Source organism: Sander vitreus, chromosome 1 (genome assembly GCF_031162955.1).
Source record: "Sander vitreus isolate 19-12246 chromosome 1, sanVit1, whole genome shotgun sequence".
Lineage (NCBI taxonomy): Eukaryota > Metazoa > Chordata > Actinopteri > Perciformes > Percidae > Sander > Sander vitreus.
Genome location: NC_135855.1, coordinates 396,119 through 417,516, shown reverse-complemented (window position 1 = coordinate 417,516; position 21,398 = coordinate 396,119). Strand labels below are relative to the sequence as shown.

The 21,398-nt window shown below is 41.6% G+C and overlaps 1 protein-coding gene across 8 annotated transcripts in view; it reads right to left on the bottom strand.

Moving 5' to 3' along the window:
* Nucleotides 1–21,398, bottom strand: part of LOC144519472 (A-kinase anchor protein 13-like) — a 113,898-nt gene that overhangs the window by 53,222 nt on the left and 39,278 nt on the right. For all 8 annotated transcript variants that reach the window (XM_078254664.1, XM_078253046.1, XM_078256285.1 and 5 more), the window contains 4 exons: nt 15,313–15,496; nt 13,896–14,079; nt 11,435–13,631; nt 8,546–8,631 (listed from right to left, as the gene is read on the bottom strand). In XM_078254664.1, coding sequence (XP_078110790.1) covers nt 8,546–8,631; nt 11,435–13,631; nt 13,896–14,079; nt 15,313–15,496 — 2,651 coding nt within the window. The remainder of the gene's footprint in view (nt 1–8,545; nt 8,632–11,434; nt 13,632–13,895; nt 14,080–15,312; nt 15,497–21,398) is intronic.

The window sequence follows — 21,398 nt, the reverse complement described above, 5'->3', positions numbered from 1 at the left end:
TTTGGTGCTATAAAGAACACCCAGTTCAAATGGTTTGACACAGAACGTTAATGGTAGAGTAACAGGACCTTTGCATGATAGAGAAAGATCCCAACTTTGCAGTGTGACAAGACATTTTAGGAACATCAATGGACTTTATACTCTGTTTTAGCTTTATGGTTTTTCAGTACTTGTACTTTAAGTACCTATTATCCTCAACAAAAAATCCTAGAAAGACCTTAAACTGTCTGAGCCTCATTAAGTTTCATACACAGTTATTCCACAGAGATGGATAGAGTGCAGGCATCTGCCTTGGTGTTCAATGCAGCATACCCATGCACCGTACATCCAGAAACCACACTCCACCCCAAAATAATCAGCACTCTATGTCTGGAGGGCCACTATCAACAACCATGCAATCATCTCCCTGGGTGCAACACAGCAAAAGCCGTGACAACATCTCTGGCAGAAGACTACAGGTTTGTAAAAACATGTTGAAGCACTTTGTGACAGTTTTGATTATGTTTAACTTTAGAAATAACTTTCTGGACAGCTTTTAAGGATAAGTGTGATCAGGCCTTTAAACATCAATCTATCTCAGGGGCTTGAGCTGCTGAATCACTTCATGAAACTCTCCTTAATGGACTTTATTTCATGTAATAATGTCATTAATTATCTATTTTATTGTTTACTTTTACGATTTCAGCCCTGCTTTTATTTTGTTACCTTGCTTTTAATGCTTTTGCCATCATTTATTATCTATTTGAAGCACTTAACTGTGTTTTCGGTTCAAATGACTGTTATTACTGTAGCAGTAGCACTTATCATAGCAAGCAACTTTTTTTGAAAGTGCAGATAGGTAGCCTACCTTTATCAAAACCACGTCCACAGCTCGCTCTCCTTTGGCACAGAAACTGTACCTCCGCTTGTGTCGTTCGTACATTTTCCCTTAAATGTCCCGAGCAGATTTACTAAACAGCAGAAAATCCAGCAAAAGCACTGTTGAGGAGAGCTGAAGCTGCCTGCTAAGATCACATCTGGCCACAGAAGCTGCATTCTAGCAGACTCCAGCTCTACTCCCTCCCCCCTTCTCTTCTTCCCTCCCTGCCTTTTCTTTTCCTCAGTCGCCTCTCAACTTCTCTCCTGACTCATGCCTTTGGTCTTTCTTTCTCTGTAATTTCTCTCTCTCTTTCCCAGTGAGGCGGTAGATGTCTCGCTCTCATCCTGTAAATCAGCCAGCCAAAGTAGTATATTGTTACAGTGTGACAGATAACAGTGGGGCATTATTACTTCACCTAGTGTGATTCAACCATTAAGAGATTGTTGAGAGATTCAACACCCCCTGCTGGGAAGAGGAAGATGTACTTGAGGCCACCTGTGAGGCACCCTCTGGGTGTGATTTCACCTTTCTAACATGATAGATATGGCAGTGCTGTAAGCAGCAAAAAAAAGGTCTCACTTACATATTCATCCACAAGGGGCAGAGCTAGAATTGGCTTACCAGTGCAGATTGCACTCCATATTTTGTCCCACATGTGATTTATTATGTCTTGGCCTGGGCAAAATGGTTGAAATTGACATTACAATATTAATTCTTTACAAATGATATATGAATATATATCACAATATGGCACAATTATGCAAAATGTAAATGATGATGATTGCTATGAATGGTGTCCCACTATTACACACTACATCAGACAAACTCTTCGCACATTATTAACAAAAACAGCTGTAATTAATTGTATCACTTTTAATTACAATTAGCTTGGAATCATTTAATTAAGCAACAGACTTTTGTAAAACGATAAGAAGTAGGGGTGGTAGGGTTCACAAAACCCACGGTTGGGTTCGTATCACGGTTTTAGGGTCACGGTTTTTGGTTCTGTATGGTTCTTGTTATTTTTTCTTTTAATCTTTAACACTCCAGAAATATACTTCAGCATATGATGTATAGCTTAATTATCCACAATGTAGGATACAGTATTAAATAATTATATAGTTATATCATGTAATCATGCACAAACTGAATTTGGCTTGACTTTAAGCCCATTATTGGGACCATCTCTGAGGAAAGCTAGCTGAGATGTTGATACAGCAAGAGGGAAGACGTTGATGATTTCAACATGCTTTTCATTTATTTGACAAAAAAAGGAGAATGTGTATTGCCATCTACAGGAACCTATGTGCCTTTTTAGCACATGAAGATTGAAATATTACAGAATATCAATTGAAATAACTTGCATTTATCAAACTGCCAACTTCAGTGTAGCTCTTAGAAAAATGTATCCTTTAAAAGAAAAAAGAGGAACTCTTAAAGCTCTGTCTTTTGAATAAGTCAGAATACGTTAAACATAAAAACAGTTTACATTGTAGTTCATTTCCTATCCTGGCCTGGGACACACAGCCATACGGTTTGATACTTACTGGACTTATCATTGCACTTACAATAACGAGCATAGCTGTCAGGTCCTCCTGTATACGTCTCATCTCCGTTTTTTCCTGCATCCACCGTGTGTGCGTTTGTGTGAGTTTGTGTGTGTGTGCGAGCGTCAGTCGCGGGGCGAACTGAGCAGCCCCGCCCGCTGCAGAGACCCGACAGGATCTAAACTGCAACCGCTTCAGCGACTTTAGAGTGAAAAAACGTTCCAGTACATTGATGTTAAAATGTTTACAGGTTGGCAGGACGGTCTGAAATGTTTTGCACGGTTTCAGCTGTACGTTTTGTTGGTAACTTGTCCACACCTCTTCTTTCGCGCGAAAGGGAAACACACTGTCTGAGGTCACATATGGGCACCTGACGGGCTACATTGCGCATGCGTTGAACCGTGCGGCACACACACGCTCCGAACCGAGACAAGCGGACTGAGTGGTTCGGATGTTTTTTCATGAACCGTACCACACCTAATAAGAAGATCCCATTATTGTTATTTCTTACTGCATATTGCAAGCTACTGATTAATCTGTTGTCTATCTTCAGCACGCAAGCTCAAAGGCAATCATCCAAACAGGCAGCACTAAGCCTGATATATTCAAATACAGACTTGGACACAAACAGCACGGGAGACAGCGGACACGCACAGGTTTCTGTACATACAAATCTGAAGGTCTGTGTGTAAAGACAACCGTGCAGATGGTGAAATGTATGCAGACCCTCGCAGCTATTCAGATGTGAAAGTATCACCTGGATTTAAGAAGGAAAGTAAATGACAGAACTTTATATGTAACTAAAAACAGAATTTGCTGCCATACTAGGAAGAGAAATAAATGCAACTAAGGGCCCTGACACACCAAGCCGACGGCCAGGAACTAGTGGAGGCGAAGGACAACTGTGGTGTCGCCTCACTTGGGCCCATGTCGCCTTTGTCTTGGCCAAAAATTAGCACTGGAACACACCGCAGAGCCAAGAACCACGTACGTTCTGCGCCTGTGTGAGAGGAAATAACTCTCCATACCAGCAGGTGGCAGTAATCTATTCCTCATTCAAAAGGAAACCGGATAAAAACGTTGCTTTGATACCCACAACAAATAGCGTTTGCTCGAATCAGCGGCAGAACTGAACAGAGCCTACGGTCCCTCTGCTGCACTCCCCAAAGGATGACAGCAGACACTGGGAGATGGCTCACCAGACTGTCCCTCTCCTGGGCTGTCATCCCTTCTTGTCTCCCCACGGTGGAACCGAGCAGCTAGCTAGCAATGTGCTTTCCTATGATGTAACAAGATCGTGTGAATGAAACATTAAGTTGTTACATTTACTAATTTAGAGGCTGGCCAGCTGGCTAGTAAGATAGCTTTCTTGCTAGGGGGCTGATTGTTTAGCAGTGCAGAGGGTGCAGAGAGAAGGAGGTCTCTATATTAAATATCACGGTAAAGGATATTAGTTTATTAATGTTAGTTTATTTTGTAAGTATGTAACTCTTCTTCTTTTAAAAGACATGTTATTGTTAAAATAAATATACCAACACAAGTAGTTATGTATATCATATAGAAACAGAAACGTGCTGCCTCTCTACCACTCTCTATGACAGCAGCTGGACAAGAGCTCATACAATTATACATGAATATTCTGCCTCTTGTTTGAGGGGTTGTAGGCTTTAAAAGGAGAATTCCGGCCAATTTTTACGTTAATCTTGATCGCTATAGCTACGCGAGTACTTTCGATAGAAAAACCCCAACCCGAATCAGTACAGGTAACACAGAGAAGCTGCAGCTACGTACTACAAGCGTCCCCTGAGCTAAGTAAAATAAACAGTACTGCGGTAGTAGCTGTTAGCTGCCCTCCGGTGAGTGTGTACAGCCAGATAGCCGTTAGCCGTCAGCTGCCGTCCGGTGAGTGTATTCAGCCAGGCTTTTGTGATAATCATCCCAATAATAATCCACGGAGCGGCGGTGGTGTGGCTATGTCCTCCAGTTACTGAAGGCTAGCTTTAGCTTGGAGCAGCAAGTTCATCTGCCTGTTTCCCCTCTGTCTGTCTCGTTCTTTCCAACTCTTGTGAGGCTAGTTCTTCGTCTGTATACTCGGGTTCGAATGAATAACGATGGCCATCAAACTCAAAAGGCTCTTCCGTGTGTTGTATATCTGCTATATTCTCCATAGTTACGTTACTCCAAGCTTCTTCCCTTATAAACAACTCCGCTTTCCACTCTTCACACACTACGCTCCAATCTGCACACTACTGTTTACCTTTTCCTGCTACAACTGAATTCCCAGGAGACAGTGTGATGCTACAGCTAAGCTTCAGTAACGCTATTACTGTGCAAGCCACAGACATTGTTTATCCCGTTTCCATGTAGTTACATAGTCACTGATATGGTCATAACCACTACAGTGCTCAATTACCTATTTTGAGGGGGGAATACACTTCAAGACGTGACATGAACTGTCCTCTGGAGGACATAGCCACACCACCGCCGCTCCATGGATTTTTATTGGGATGATTATCACAGAAGCCTGTCTGAATACACTCACCGGACGGCAGCTAGCAGCTAACGGCTATCAGCTAGCAGGGCAAGCTATCTACCGGCAGGATTGAGACAGGGACCAGGGTAGGTGAATTTAATCAATGTCTGAGTTGAAGACGCATCTTGTTGACTCGTAAGGGCCCTGTTCATGTGGCACAGACATATTAATAGCATTTTGTGTCTGTTAAGAGGCACAAAGGCACCTAAAACTTGCCCTGACAACTGCCGTTTTAGCTCAGGGGACGCTTGTAGTACGTAGCTGCAGCTTCTCCATGTTACCTGCACTGATTCGGGTTGGTTTTTTTTCTATCAAAACTACTCGCGTAGCTACAGCGATCAAGATTAACGTAAAAATTGGCCGGAATTCTCCTTTAAGGTTTGTTTTTATCCATCAGATAACTTGTCCTTATACTCCTTATAAGAAATATAATTGTTATTATAATTGTTGTCACAGGCTGCACACTGTGGTTGATATTTAGATCCATGTAAACATGTTGTCATCCCTACAGTCTGTGGGTTGTCCCTGACATGAGAATCCAGCTTTGACCTGGGGTCCCACCCTTTGTTGGCCAACAGCACAAGAGGCGTGAATCCCCGGCAGCCCCAAACAAATCAAATTCTCCCCTCATCCAAACTCTGACCTTCACAGAGCACCTGGTGTCTCAATCCGTTGAACCAAATGAACCACAGAGTTTGCACAAAAAATATCAACTTTGACTAGAAACTGCTGTGTACTTTATTTGACTGAAACTGACAATCTCTATATTGCTCTGCTATAGTTTATATGGGAAAAAAATATAACTTCCTACCTTGTATTACTCCATTGTTCAACATTATTAGGGGGTAAACAACACACACACACATTAACAGCAGTAATAAATAAGACTGGCAGATTTTTTTCATTAGTAAATTACAAGCAGTGCAAGTAAGAAAAGCAAGGACACAAATAAAAGAGGTGAGATCCAGCGTATTAAGCCAGGGACTTTAAATTCATATCAGTAAAAAAAAAAAAAAATATTCATTTGTATGTTCTCCCTTCTGTATAAACCAAGCATATGATACCTTCAGATTCTGTCTATATAGCAGATCAATCATGCCTGGCCAATCTGGTAAATAATACTGTAACATACAGGATATATATCACAGATATAGACACATAATTAAAATACAGAGGTGTTCAAAACCATACAGTTCATCTTGTTTGAATTATTTTGTTGGCGCGGCCTTTTCTGGCCCTTGGCTGTAGAGTTTACTGACACGATGAGCTGTTTATACTGGAAAATTCTAAATGGCAAGTAAAATGGCATCTCCAAAGCCGCTGCTGTATCAACAGCCTTGTTAAAGAACAATGTGGTGAATGCAAAAACTCCCCACATACATACAGCAACATCGGTAGCCAAATGTGTTTATTGAACAGGCAGTAACTTATATGTTGCTTTCTTCTGTTAGAGTAGGTGTTGCCATGACTTCGCTGTGTGTTTATTCGCCGTGTTTATATGAATTCCATTTGTAAAATAATCTAATCTAACGTATCTCATGCTCATGTCTTGAGGACATGACTCACATCTCCTGATGAAGGCCATGCTATGAACATTCAAAGTACATTTATTCTAAAATATGACATATGCCAGAGGCCTACATGCTGAAATAACCAGCACTAAATCCTCTGCTGTCTAAATAGCTTACTATCTTATCATCTTTTCAAAACGCTGACACACTTTGCAATTTTAATTACTTCATTAACCTTACATCTCCTTTTCTGCAGCTAGTTGTGGCTGCCATCATTTAGATCTTGTCATCTAGTCACTTTTATTATCTGCTGTTGTCTGGAGTTTTAGAGTCTATATATTTTTACTATTTAACTTTCTTTAATTTCACATTACAAATGATGTATATGTCAAATAAATCATGATGGTTGATGATTATTCTATGATAATTATTATTTATAAATTTCACATTCTTCTAATGCATCTAAACATTGCTATGATTCAAAAAGTGTGTAAACTATAATGCTAAAGATAAGTTCTGAGGATGCATCTCTAGTAAGTAAACAAGTCATTCCTCACCTCAACTCCTACAGTCTGTTGAACACCAGCATGACTCAAAATCGACCTGCCCATCATAGAAATTGATTTCAACAGGAACGAATGGCATTAAATGGGGAAAAACTGCAGTGACGCCATTGAGGTTACATCGCCCTCTGCTGGCGACCCTAGCATACTGCAGACTGTGTGTATATCCTTCACCAGTCAAACATCTGGCGTTCAAAACATGCCACTGACCTAGACCGCAAGCCAGGAATAAGCAGAGCCACTCCAGTCTATGGCTGCTGAGGAATCTGTCAGTCAGCAACATTTCAGAGTAAAGCCTTGTCTACTGAAGATAGTATCCATGTGATAATTCAACTGCATAACATGCCTCCCACAAGATGATGTAGGGAGAGCCTGTTGGATTTTACAGTGAAGTAAATGTAGAAGTCATACTTAAAATGTGAAATGCTGTTACTGATTAAGCTTTGCAAATTTTTTGCAATAATGACCTATGTATTCTCTATGTACATTTAACATAATAAAGTATGTATTTTTACTTTCATGCAAATTTCTCATTAAACTCTGCAGATGAAAAGTGACTTTGTGCCTTAAATCTATAGATGCATGGCTCTTACAAACTGGCAATGCTAACAGGATACAGAATTCTTAAAATTGTTATAAATGGAAATGAGTCACAACTCAATCATGTGGCCACTGAACTGACTCATGTGCAACCATGGAAGTTACCAATTAGTGGTATTCAGACTCACTATGAACTTGTCTTGTATCATGTATCAACATGTATACTTACTGTACCTGGCTGACAAAACCCGCCTGTCAATGCATGCACATTAATATTATTATTTATGTTTAAGTCTACTATAGGTACCATTTTTCAAGGTATTTATCTTTCATGATTTGCTGGCGAACTTGTTTCTCTGTGTTTTACCACTATTTATTATTACTGTTTATATTATTTATTGAAAACCAGAGATATACACGTATGAGGTGGTGGCGTGGAATGGAGGGTTAATGGATGTTCAAAAGTTGAAAAAAAACTTCTAATAAATTTCTGTTAGGAATCTCTTAAATATATGTTTTAATAAAAAAGTGTACCTTTGTCTTAAATGCCAGACTTTTTACAAGCACAAAAAACACAAGGTTTCCCAACAATATTAACAGTAAACTTGAGAGCAACTTGAGTTTTTTGTTCAGAATAAATCTTGCTTCTAGCATCAGAGCACTTTGACGTGTTGACTTGTCATAGCAGTAGAAGCCCATGTGGATCTAATAGCATTGCAATGCAGCAATTAGTGATGTTATTATTTACCCCTGTTTGACAGGTCAAAATATCTGCTGTGAATAAGGTCTATCCAACTTTAGTTTCCCGTCACATTTTAACCCTGGTCATGTAATAATGACTCAGGAAGTCACCTTTGTGCCAAAGACTACTTAGGGTGTTTCACAGGAGATCAAAACATCAACCAATGATTCATCTTATACTCACGTTGTTAATCAAACCTACGTCAACCATAAAGCAGAGGTTGAATCAGACAACTAAAGTAGAGACTTACCATGGAGAAGTCGGTTTCCTCTGAGGGCCCATTTTCTTCCTCCCCTGCACCGATTACAGTTTTTTCAGACATGATGACTTCCACAACTGGAGAAATGCACACAACACAATGCAATCAGTTCAGTGGCTAATCCTCCAAATATAGAATAAATAAGTGTTTCAAGTGAAAGGGAGTGGGACTATCTATCCTCACTGCAGATACACTGAGAAGTTTGACTGTTGAAATAGTGTTGTAGCAGCTTGTGTCTATAGTTTTTATGTACTAAAACCTTCCTTAAGGCTACATTTCCCATAGGGACAATAACCACTGAATGTAAATAAATGAATCATTCGTTGGTTGTAAAAACAGTAACCAAATAGTGCATTGATGGTACTGTAAAAGTATTTGTGATGGATTAAAGAAAATTATCTTGGAAGGCTTGTGTCAGTGAACATGACTTAAAGCGCAACTCTCACCAAAATGTAACCTAGGGTCTTTTTGTGAATGTACCCGAGTCAAACTTTCGTTTAAAAGCATAATTAGGATGGAATCGGCAGGGTTAAGATGTACCGTATTTTGGTTTTTTGGTCAAATGGCCTTTTGAATGGGAGAGCTAGGGACACTTTGATGCTAGCCTCAAAATATCTATGTTTAAACCACTAAGAAGGCTCGACACAACATGAGACTTTGCTCCAAGTATCACCAGGGACTCTACACCTTAACCACAGCATTGACAACATTGGTTGTGTTCAGAGTTTACTAAAAAGAAAGGTTTTAACAACTCACGCGGGCTGTTGTTCTTCCGGTCTCCGTCTGTCGAGCCAGTCAGAAATAGTCGAGGGAGGAGAGTAAAGATGGAAAGCTCCTAAAGCGTAGTTCCATATAAATGCACAGACAATTCTTTGTTTTGTCGTTAGTGAAACACAATGTTGACCTCGTAGTTGTAAAAGGAGCCTCATATAAGAATGACATTTCCTCCTATGGAGTCCCTTCATTCACATTCAGAGATCGCCTATTTTGGACTGGGAAAATGGAGGATAGCGTAAACAACAACTGCTAACGTGAGTTGTTAAAACCTTTCTTTTTAGTAAACTCTGAACACAACCAATGTTGTCAGTGCTGTGGTTAAGGTGTAGAGTCCCTGGTGATACTTGAACCAAAGTCTCATGTTGTGTCGAGTCTTCTTAGTGGTTTAAAAATAGATATTTTGAGGCTAGCATAAAACTGTCCCTAGCTCTCCCATTCAAAAGGCCATTTGACCCAAAAACCAGAATACGGTAAATCTTAAAAGTGGCGATTCTGTCCTAAATATGCTTTTAAACGAAATTTTGACTCGGGTACATTCACAAAAAGACCCTAGGTTGCATTTTGGCGAGAGTTAGGCTTTAAGGAATGCTAGATGGAATTGAAAAGTCTCAGAAAAATGACTCTCCATGAAAAAGGAGAACTACTTCTGACTTTCTTGTGTTTTTAAACATCCACTAGAATCTAGATTGAATCTTCACATCTGTTATGGTTTTGGTGTTTTGTCTTGTCTTATCGTAGTCTGTTTTCTTGTCATTTTTGTAGCCTGGTTTTCTGTCATGTCTTGTTTCCTTCTGTTGTGTGATTATTGGTCTTGTTTTACGTTCTGTTTCCTGTTTTATTTTGATAGTCTGTTCTCTGTCTTGTCTTGTCTAGTTTTACTCCCTGTGTTTTCCCACTCTTGTGATTGCCTGATGTTTTCCACCTGTTTCCCAGCCCTTGTGTCACCTGCCTCTTGTTACCTCGTTACCCTCTGTATTTAGTCTTTGTGTTCCCCTTGTCCTGTGTCAGGTCATTGTATGTGTTCATTCCGGTCGTGTTTCTCCATGTCAGCTATTCTCTGGACTCCCTTGGTTATTTTTTGTGTTTTGGTTTAATAAATCCTCAACTTCAACTTTCTCCTGCCTGCCTGCCTGCTCTCTGCCTTTGGGTCCTCAACTTCCCGGAACTTAACGACATCTTTATTTCCAAACCATGAAACAACAGAAAGCTTGTCTCTGATTGCCTATTATGTTACCTGATGCTAGGCCACTGTCAGGCTGTAAATAAATCCCTGCGTTCATAATGACACCCCGGTCTCTGTGTGACGCACAGCACCAACCTTGCCCTTGACCTCTCTTTATTGGACTTGGGTCCAGTACAATTATTCCTGATGAGTGAACATTGCAGACAGAGGAGTGCTGGAAGTTCACTTAGAGAAGAGAGACTCTGCTGGCCTCACTCATCAGCTGGCTTGTGTATGTTTGTTTTAGAGAAGCCAGCCTTCCAGCTTTGTGTTTGAGCCTTGGTCACATGCACTGGTAATGTGACTGTGTTTGCTGACATACAGTACTGCATGCTGTAGCCAGAGTGTGCCTGTGTGTGTGACTAACAGAGGACATACGAATATAAAGTGAAATGTTGTCAGACTATACATGGCCTAAGAAATCAAAAGATATGAACTGGCTTATTATTTCCTGTTACATAACAGGTCACAATGTATCCCAGTGTCCCTGCATGAACTGATGTGGTGAAATGATTGTGCTAATGTCCCATTTTAGGGGAAGTGTTTTAAAATGACCTCTTTCTTTAAATAAAAATAAATAAATCCTAAATTCTCATTAGAAAGACAATTACCCCCAAAACAGCAGAAAGCCTAAGCAAAGCATGTCTTCACAACAGCAATATATCACAACAGGATGTCAAACAAAAACCTCTATACTGTGAGCTACATTGCATTTAGCTTGGTGGAGCTATTGTCATTAATCAGCACAGAAGGACTGAATATGATTTAGCATATTTGTTTAGGAATAAGACTTTGACAAACATATTGCCCTGTGATGTATGTGAGTGTGTGGAACTACAATAAACTTGAACTGGGACTGAAATAAATCAGTGTTTGCCCACCTTGAATTGCACTGCTGTGGATTTGTGATGCTCCATCCGCTGTGTCAAGAGTCACTGGATTTTCAGTCACCTCATTCTCAACATCAGGTCCACTGTATGCTTCATTGTTTGGGCGAGGAGGCTCTACTTCCAAGGCATTGACATCTGCGCTATCTGAAAGTGGAGTGACACCTTTTAATGAAGATGCATTGACCTGATCCTCTGAGTGCCTTGATCCCTCATCAGGTGACCTTTCATCTGCTGTCATCTCTGGATTATCTGGGTTGGGTTGCTGTTGCACCAATTGCAGGTCTCCACTCTTTTCAGCTGAGGCCACTGCAGATTCATCACTGGTCTCTGTTAACTGATGGTCTCCTTCAACCGTGCCAATCACTTCACTTTCTTCTGCAACAGATGAACTGGGTTCAAATAAAACCCTACTGGTGACCTCTGATGTTGAATGCTCAATCACTGCATTCAGTTCAGAGTCAATGTCCTCTCTAGTTTCTCCTTCATGTGCCTTCATCATCGGAGCATCCCCGCTCTCTGACAAGGAAGGACCTAACAAAAGATCCTCTTTGGAAAGTTCTGGGGAAAGTTTCTCTCTCATCCCCTCAGGATTAAAAGCCCCAGCTGTCTGGAAGCTGGGTGATAGTTGTGATTCAGCCTCAGTGCCAGTCTGGCTGCAGTCTGTCACTGTCAGTGCACTGACAGCACCCGGCTCCAACGGAAGCCCTGCATCAACAGTTAGTGCATGTCCATTGCCCTCACCAGGGTTTGAATCATCCTCTTGCTTGAATCCTGACATATCTGCTATCTTGGTTTGAAGCAAGTCCTGATCCTCCATACTAGCATTGTCCTGAGTGGGGTGGAATATATCTGTTGTGGAGCTTCCGACTGATCGGAAACTGCTATCATCATCACTGGAGAGGACGGGGGTCATCCCTGAATCATGATCAGCGTGTCTGTTGCTGGAGCTGGGCATCATTTCAGGTGGCGGCTCAGGTGATGGATCTGGTTGTAAATCTTCCATGGAGTTATCAGCAGTCCGACAATCAGCTGTATTGTCAGGTTGTCCGTCCATAGGAAAACTGGTACTTTCAATATTGTATCCAGAAGGTTCGACTTTGTCTTCGCCACCTACCTCTTTACCACTCGCTGTTCCAGTACAATTCCCAGAATGACAACCGGTTTCTGGAGCCAAGCACCACTGCTGCTCTGTAGCGTAATCCCTACCAGCTGTTTCCTGGTTTTGTTCCAGGTTGTTTATGTCTGCTGGAGGTTCCCCCTCGTGGAGGCTCTCCATCAAGAGACGTGGAACAGCAGATTCAGGCTCCTTGATTACATCACCGCAGTCTATCAGCGATGGGTTGGGGAGGTCCCCTGGGTTTGATACAGGGTCTGTTAACCCTTCACTCTTTGTCTTCTCCTCCTCTAAAGGGAGTCTGTCCCAGAGCTCCTGGCAAAGTTTCCCACTAGTCCCTCCTTCCTGACAACACTCCTTCATTTCAGAATCAGAGGTGTCCGATACCTCTGAGCCCTCTGATGACGGGGACTGGCCCATGATCGAAGCTTCTGTGACTCCACTGGGCGTTATTGGCTCTGTTGACTCTGAGTTGGTCTCCTCCTCCCTGCTTCTAGCTGTGCTGTCCTCTGCTTCCTGCTCTGAGCTGTCTTTTCCCTCCGTGGCCTCCTGTCCTTCCCAGATCACAGCCTCTCTTCTATCAGTTTCCTCTGCCTGTTTATCACAGCCTGCTGATGGTAGGATTCCCACAGTGAGGCACTCCCCTTCTGCCCCACTCTGTGCTCCTTCACTTCTGTCACGCAAACACAAACTCTGGGTGGAAACAACAGGCTGCTCCGTTCCCTCCTGCTCTATTTGGCAGTAATCTCTCCCAGTGTTTGAACTGAGACACACCCAGTCCACTTGGGGGCCGAGGCCAGGCTCCTGGGGACGTAAGTCTGACGTTGGAGTACTCACAGACAAACTCAAGACTCTATTTGCATTCCCAGTCTCACCAGATCCACAATGAAAACGACTGTGACTTTCCACTGAGCAGTTTTCCACCCAGCTCCCTTCTGTTGTTGTATCCAGGCACTGTGATGCTGTAGCAGGCAGCTGTAGTCGCTCCAGACAGGTTATCTCTGTTTCTACACCATCACAACATTCAGCGGCTGTGTGCAGAGAATCAAACTGCAGCTCCAGTACACAAACTCCCTGCGGAATATAGAAAAGGAGGAGGATAAACGTTAGCTTTTCCCTCAGAGAAACAAACAGAGCTGCCTCCTAGTTCTTATCAATCGCCAACTCTGTGATTGCATAAGGTGTTCCACCGGTTATACAAACTAAGCTTGAAGGTTAAAAAAAATTAGGGCAGTGAATAGACAAACAATCCAACAATGTTCAGCAGCAGCAGAGCTCCTGGATGAAGCCAATGTGAGTAGAGATAAAGTGCTAAAAGGGCAGGGTGGCATGACTCACCTTGGCATGGAGATGGCATATTGAGTGCAGCAGCTGGCCTACGTTCCGCTGAAGGTTTGGAGGGTCGTGGCCGGGAGGGATCCTTAGCGTCAGAGTGTGTGTGTTCAGCCTGGGGAGGTGGCAAACTACCCGAGCGTCAGTTGACACCAGTTGGATAGTCTCAGTCCCTTTGTCCGTCTGAGCCCTGTTGTAAAATAAACACTTTGATCATCCCGAACAGCCTGTAGCGAGATTGGTTAACACGGCACAAAACTGCTTTCAAGAGAGGGTTTTAATAGTGATGTCAGCTGATCCACACTCCCCTCTTTCTTTCAATAATCCACGTGCATTTTGGAAAGTCCATCAGTCAAAAGCTGTGGTTGTATGTCTATTCTAGTAGTTTAGCAGATTACCAAGCAACCTATGGAGACGCTGTCAAGGAATTAAGTAGCTGGTACGTTAAAAGGTTCCAGACGCTGTGGCCAGTCAACCAAAAATGTTACTTTCCTTTCCTATAGTAAAATACACCCTGCAATATCCTACTACCTATTTGATAAGCTTTCCTAGAAAACTTGACTCCCCCTTCTGCATTTACTTTAAGTGTTGAAGATAAAAGTATGTGCAGTGTTTTTGTTCATAAAGATAGTGCTGTAAAGGGGAGACACCTCCCAGTCAGGCAGATCTGTTTGCGTAATCCTGGGTGGATTGCTTTAGCTGTGAGGCCCAGCAGCTGAGGTCACCAGCCAGGCTGCTAGTGACTTCACTTTTCATGAGGGAAAAGTAATTACAAACACATAAAGAGGGAGCTGTAAGTTGTAAAGCAACTTTAGTGCATGCTTGGCAATGAGAAAGCTCACTAAGTGGTAGTTGTCTTTCAGCTTGTGGCATCTTCATTTTGAGTTAAGTGAAAACTCTTCTGCAGCAGATAAGTAGAGTGTTTCAAAGACATAAAAGGGTCTATTTTCACTTTAAGCAGTGTCTCAGTCCATTTACCAAGAAGCTGTCCACCCCCACCCTCAGTTTAATGTTTTACTAGAAAAGGGTGAGAAGAATCTGACCTCACAAGTGACTCAGAAAAAAGGCACTATTAGGGATAATACCTAAACTATCTGCCCTCAACTATCTGGCTGCAGCTGAAAGTGCTAAGCTAAGCTGCAGTGGTCTTTGTGGTGATGCTTTTTGGATAGTTCTATTGTTCCGTGAAGACACAAGACAAACAAGGCTGCTCTCAAGGGCCTGGAGGAACCACGCCATCTGCCCTTCGATATATTAACATAAGTTTGTACAGAGAGGAGGGCAATGTTCACTGAAACTCAGAGCTAAAATCACAATTCCCTTCGGTTTGATTTTTTTGTAATTATGCTAAAACTGAATAGCACTATTCACCATTACTGTGCGCAGCCTTTGACTGTAATTGCAAGATGTGCTTAGTGCTTACTGTGTGAGGAGCTTGAGGAGGCGTTCATGTCCTCGCAGGGCTGCAATGGCAGAGGGGGTGTGGCCTTGTCTGTTGGCCAATCGCAGGGCTTCTCTCGCTCCAGACTGCTGCAGCAGGAAGTGCGTAACCCGGAAAAGACCTCGACGTGCTGAGAAATGCAGCAGAGTCTCTTGAGGTTTCAGGTCTGAGGAAGAGACGGAGGACAAGAAATACAGAAATTAATACCAAAGTACAGAAACAAGCAAATAAACAAAAAACAGAGAAAGACAGAAGAGAGCAGCAGTCCAGGCAGCCAATACGTGTTGCAATAGCGACATACCATCACTTGCTGCAGCTTGGCAACACCAAGGCATCATCTAATACACCTGGGCCCTGTTCTTCAAATGTGGTTCAACTAATTCAGGCTAACATGCTGTTATCAGGCTAACATAATCCTGTTTATTCTCATCCAGCTAATTTGGTTCTTTGAAAGCAGTTTAAGGATTGATGTGTTAATCCTGGATGAAGTTATCTTGAATAACACACTGCACTCTTATCTTGAAATAAAGGAAACATGACAAGAGACTTGAAACAATGATCAGCATTCATATGATTGGCTGATGCCTGTAATGTGATTACAGTTACATGAAGTAGGTATCTTGGCAACCCTCCCAGCATGCACTGGGGCAATAGATTCATATGTGAGCCTGCATTGTTATGGGTGTGATTTTCTTCGACATTGTGCTCCACCATGTTTGACAAGTTTCCAGGCTGTTAAACATTAGATATTACCACTGACTATGAGTGATGAGGTTATCTTACAAGAGACTTTTAAGTGATAATGATAAGCTCACTATGAAAATGAAGGCTTTTTAAAATCAACATTTTTCAGTTAATAAGTTTATACATTTTAATGTGAATGAAATGCAATTCTGGCTCCATTGGTCTTTTAACAGTCAGAATATATTTTAGCTGTGCTTCAGTATTTTTGTTCACAGTATCTCAAACCACATTGGGACTGCTTCTTTTGTTGTGTACAGACCTTTATTTTGTTTATATTTCATCACATATAAGTAGGGCTGTCAAACAATTACATTTTCTTAATCGTGATTAATCGTTGAATTTCTATAGTTAATCGCGATTAATCTAATCTTATCTAATTCTATTATTTTGCATTTTTAACAGTTTTTAAGTCCATATTAACAATGGAAAGCCATTCTTGCCAGAGGATCTTGATTGGGAATCAAATGAATGCAAAGAAAATGACTTGATTTTAAGATTTGTATTTGTTTATTATATATTTAATCTAGTCACACATTAGAATCTAGAGTCAATATTAGGGTTGGGTATTGTTTGGTTTTAATGTTTAATAATAATGTAATCACTATAACAATAACTTATTTCACTAGTAAATAGCAGTTGAATGACAAAAACAACCACCAGATGGGAAAAGGGCATTTAACAACTTTGAATGCACCACGAGACTGTAAATTACCAGTTTCATTAAACGCACCGTCTGTGTTTTTCCGACAACAGCAGCTGCAGATTGTTACATCCCGGTGTTGAATCCTCTACAGTAAAACACAGTCACACTTTACACCGTTTAGTGTTAGCTGTCAGCATTTAACCCTGTTTAATCCAGCTACTAGCTAGTGGTAGGCTAATGTTAGCTGCTGTCGAGTATAGTGTTAACTAGCTAGCGGTAGGCTAACGTTAGCTGCTGTCGAGTATAGTGTTAACTAGCTAGCGGTAGGCTAACATTAGCTGCTGTCGAGTATAGTGTTAACTAGCTAGCGGTAGGCTAACATTAGCTGCTGTCGAGTATAGTGTTAACTAGCTAGCGGTAGGCTAACGTTAGCTGCTGTCGAGTATAGTGTTAACTAGCTAGCGGTAGGCTAACGTTAGCTGCTGTCGAGTATAGTGTTAACTAGCTAGCGGTAGGCTAACGTTAGCTGCTGTCGAGTATAGTGTTAACTAGCTAGCGGTAGGCTAACGTTAGCTGCTGTCGAGTATAGTGTTAACTAGCTAGCGGTAGGCTAACGTTAGCTGCTGTCGAGTATAGTGTTAACTAGCTAGCGGTAGGCTAACGTTAGCTGCTGTCGAGTATAGTGTTAACTAGCTAGCGGTAGGCTAACGTTAGCTGCTGTCGAGTATAGTGTTAACTAGCTAGCGGTAGGCTAACGTTAGCTGCTGTCGAGTATAGTGTTAACTACCTAGCGGTAGGCTAACGTTAGCTGCTGTTGAGTATAGTGTTAACTAGCTAGCGGTAGGCTAACATTAGCTGCTGTTGAGTATAGTGTTAACTAGCGTCATGTGCAGCGGTGTTTGTGTTTCAGAGCAGCAGAGAGAAGTGCAGACATATCAGCGGCACCAGAATGAGGCACCGAAATCCGCGTTGCTGTTCCTGCAGCAGCAGGATGTGTTAGGAGGAAGTACGGCAAAATAGTATCCTGTTAGGCACGACGCAAAGATGAGTGAAGTGAAAATAAATTAATAATGCCGGCATGCGATTAAAAAAAATTAACGCATTATGCTCGGCCCTTAATCGCATCGCGATTAACGCGTTAATGCTGACAGCCCTACATATAGGTACAGGTAACTCTTCATTATGAACATTTAGTTGTGAAAATTACACCAACAGATCATAATGATTTCCTAATAACCTGCATGTTCTCTTCCAAAATTATGACATTTTAAACAAAGAAAGCGAGCCATCTGCATCTGAAAAGGACTTCATGCATGTGGTTTGCAGTAAAATGTCTTATATGTGTATATGTCATATATGTCTTATGTCAATAAGCCTGCCCTTTTGCAGGTTTCGGGCTTGAGGACTTGCTGCTCTGACAACTGTTCCAGATATAATTGAAGCCATCTTCGAAGAACCAAAACACCCAGACTAGTGTCACATCGTCAACATTCTAATCTAGATAACTCGGTTATCAACATAAGAACAGGACCCAGTACAAGGTCCACAGTGACCCAGTAAACAGACATTTACACATTTACAGACTGATGAAACCACAGCTTGTCTCGGTCTGTCTTCAACAATGAATCAATATTTGTAAACCAATACTGTAATTTTTAGATTAAAGCCAACATGCCAATTGACAGTATTTTTAATCTGGTCATTTATTATTAAGACCCCACAAGTATACTGTATTCCCTGGTTTTTGGACCCCACAAATATAGTAAAACAAGCGCAAACACACACACACACACCTTTCTGCCAAAGCAAAATAAACTCAGAAAGGCTCCCTTTAGCATTCCAGTCAGGATGAGTGGCTGCTGGTTATTCCAGACAACCATCTTAAATGGAATCTGTGTAATTAAATCTCTCTCTGCATTCACTGAGAAAGGGGGTGGGGTGGGGTGGGGGGGGGGGGGGAAATAAACATAACATTTCTTTTTTCTTTTTCATTTCTTTCATTTGAAGAGGACACAAATAATACAGCCACAATTATACAGGTAGAGGACATGTGTAGACAGAGGAAAGTCTTTATACCATCGTTAGTGTAGCATGGAGACTGTACCATTATCCTTCTTTTCAGTGTTTCTCTTGATTCAATGAAAAAGATGACTAATTTGAATGAAATATTCTTCTTTAAAATCATGTATTTATTTATTTTTAAGTTGTTTACAATCAAGCCACAAAAATACCTTAAAACATAATGACTTATTTTCAAAAAGTGTCCCCATATAAAAGAAATACAATGCTTTTGTACACGTGTTAAATTAGCTGATCATAATGTAAATGAGTGAGCCACTGGTGAAGATCATCTGCTCACCCTGACAGACACACACCTCCAAAAATATGAACTGAGCTCAACACACTTACCTGAGACTCTACACCTGATGGTCCCTGGTCTCCATGAGACTCTACACCTGACTGTCCCTGGTCTCCATGAGACTCTACACCTGACTGTCCCTGGTCTCCCCGAGACTTTACACCTGACGGTCCCTGGTCTCCATGAGACTCTACACCTGATTGTCCCTGGTCTCCATGAGACTCTACACCTGACTGTCCCTGGTCTCCCCGAGACTTTACACCTGACGGTCCCTGGTCTCCATGAGACTCTACACCTGATGGTCCCTGGTCTCCATGAGACTCTACACCTGACTGTCCCTGGTCTCCCTGAGACTCTACACCTGACTGTCCCTGGTCTCCCTGAGACTCTCCACCTGACTCTCCCTGGTCTCCCTGAGACTCTCCACCTGACTCTCCCTGGTCTCCCTGTTCCTCAGTTCTTTCGGTCTCCTTTTCCTGTGACATAGTGACGTTAGTATTTCCATAAGCACCCATTCTTATAAAGATGTTACCAAATTGTCTTGATATGAGGACTTAATGTACTTACTTGGCGTTTTGTGTAGGCCTACTGAAAAAGGATCTTATGTCTGTTTTTCTTTTCTCTGTCATTTTTAACAACAACACAAATCTTTAACGTCAGATGTCTAAATATGAGTTTGTTTCATAGGTTCACCACGCGGTCATATTATAATTATAAAATGATCTTGCGTCCTCCACATAAATATTAGGTTTCTTCTGGGACAGAGGATATATATTTAACTGATCAGCCATTTAACTTCATATTCAGCAAAACACAACTCTAGATCTTCAATATTAACCCTAATATCAGTTCACACACATAACGTTAGGCTTATCGCCGTGGTAACGTTAGTTGTAGTGGGTGCATTTCTATCCAACAAGCTATAAGCTAGGTAACGTTACATTATATCACACTAACATAGCAAACATTTTGTCATGACTAATTCATTAATTACTCAGCATCATTTCTATTTGAGAAAAGAAGAACTTCATCCGATGTTTAATATGAATAAAACAGCCTTGGACCACCTACTTACTACACTCCTGTCACTACCTGATGGGACTGGGAGTCTATTGCAGATCCTACAGCAGGCAGTGGACCAAACCACTGTGAGGCAAGGGAGGGGGGACTCAAAATGTTTCTAAACTTAAAAAGCATTTTTGGGGGTTTGTATTGTTTTACTACTTACACAGATATTTTAAGTATACATCATTATGTTATTTACAATACACAGCATTGTTTTAATGATATTTCTAGGAGGGGACAACCCTTAGATGGGGGGGGGGTCCTGACCCCCCCCGACCCCCCTGGGATTTACGCCCTTGCCGACCACTGGCAAATTTATTGTCAATTTTAAAGGGCAGCCTGAGATAAGGGGAAAGCTTGTTTAAAAGAGTGGGGGAAGTGAGTCCTGGAGTTCAATAAAAGCTCATTTCACATTAAAAGGTGGACCATTAGAGAGAATTAAATATTGCCAGGGTGAGTCTGAAGCTGAGGCAGATGCCCGGAGGAAGGGAGGCCTTGCCTGGTCATGCCCCGAGAAAGCAACCTAGTAACAATAAGTCTCTGGGTTTTCTTTTAGCAAAATGTTCTGAGTAATTTTAAGTTAGGCTTTTATTGTGAAGAGTAAAAATGAAAGAAGTGAAGCTGTAGCGTTCTGTGCTGCCATTGTCAATATGGGAGTTGATAAAAGTGTGTTGGCTGTCTTTGTTACGTTACACACTTTCAGATTACTTCCTCCAGTGTCCATACACAAAACCAGATATTTATTTGAGCAAATAGGGGAAATCCATGGCTTTTCAGTTAGACACAGACAGGCAGTTCTATATTGCATCTCAGATTTATTATTGGAGGTTTTAACTGCCTTGTGCAGATTTTCAACAGTAAGATAAAATCAGTCCAAAAAAAAGGTTTAAAAAAAAAAAAAGCTGAAAACTAACAGATCAGTGAAAGGGGCAGAGAACATATTTCACATTCTGTTATCAGCACCACAATAACCATTAGGGAACATTAACAATGCTGGTTGTGTCTGCTGATGAGAGGTTTCACTCCATTTAACACAGGCCAGTCTGCACCAGCCTGCCCTGATGAATCTCAAGCTAATGGGTCAAATTTAATGCTCCACTTGGCCGAGCTGGGCCGGACTGGAATGTGAGGTGCCAAACAGCAGCAGGAAATGCTTTACTGCTGGGTTTGATGGTGGTTTCTCAAAACTGGCTGCAATAACATCCATTACATTTTTGCACAATGGCAGCTGGGATATACATGTAGTTAAACCTATTT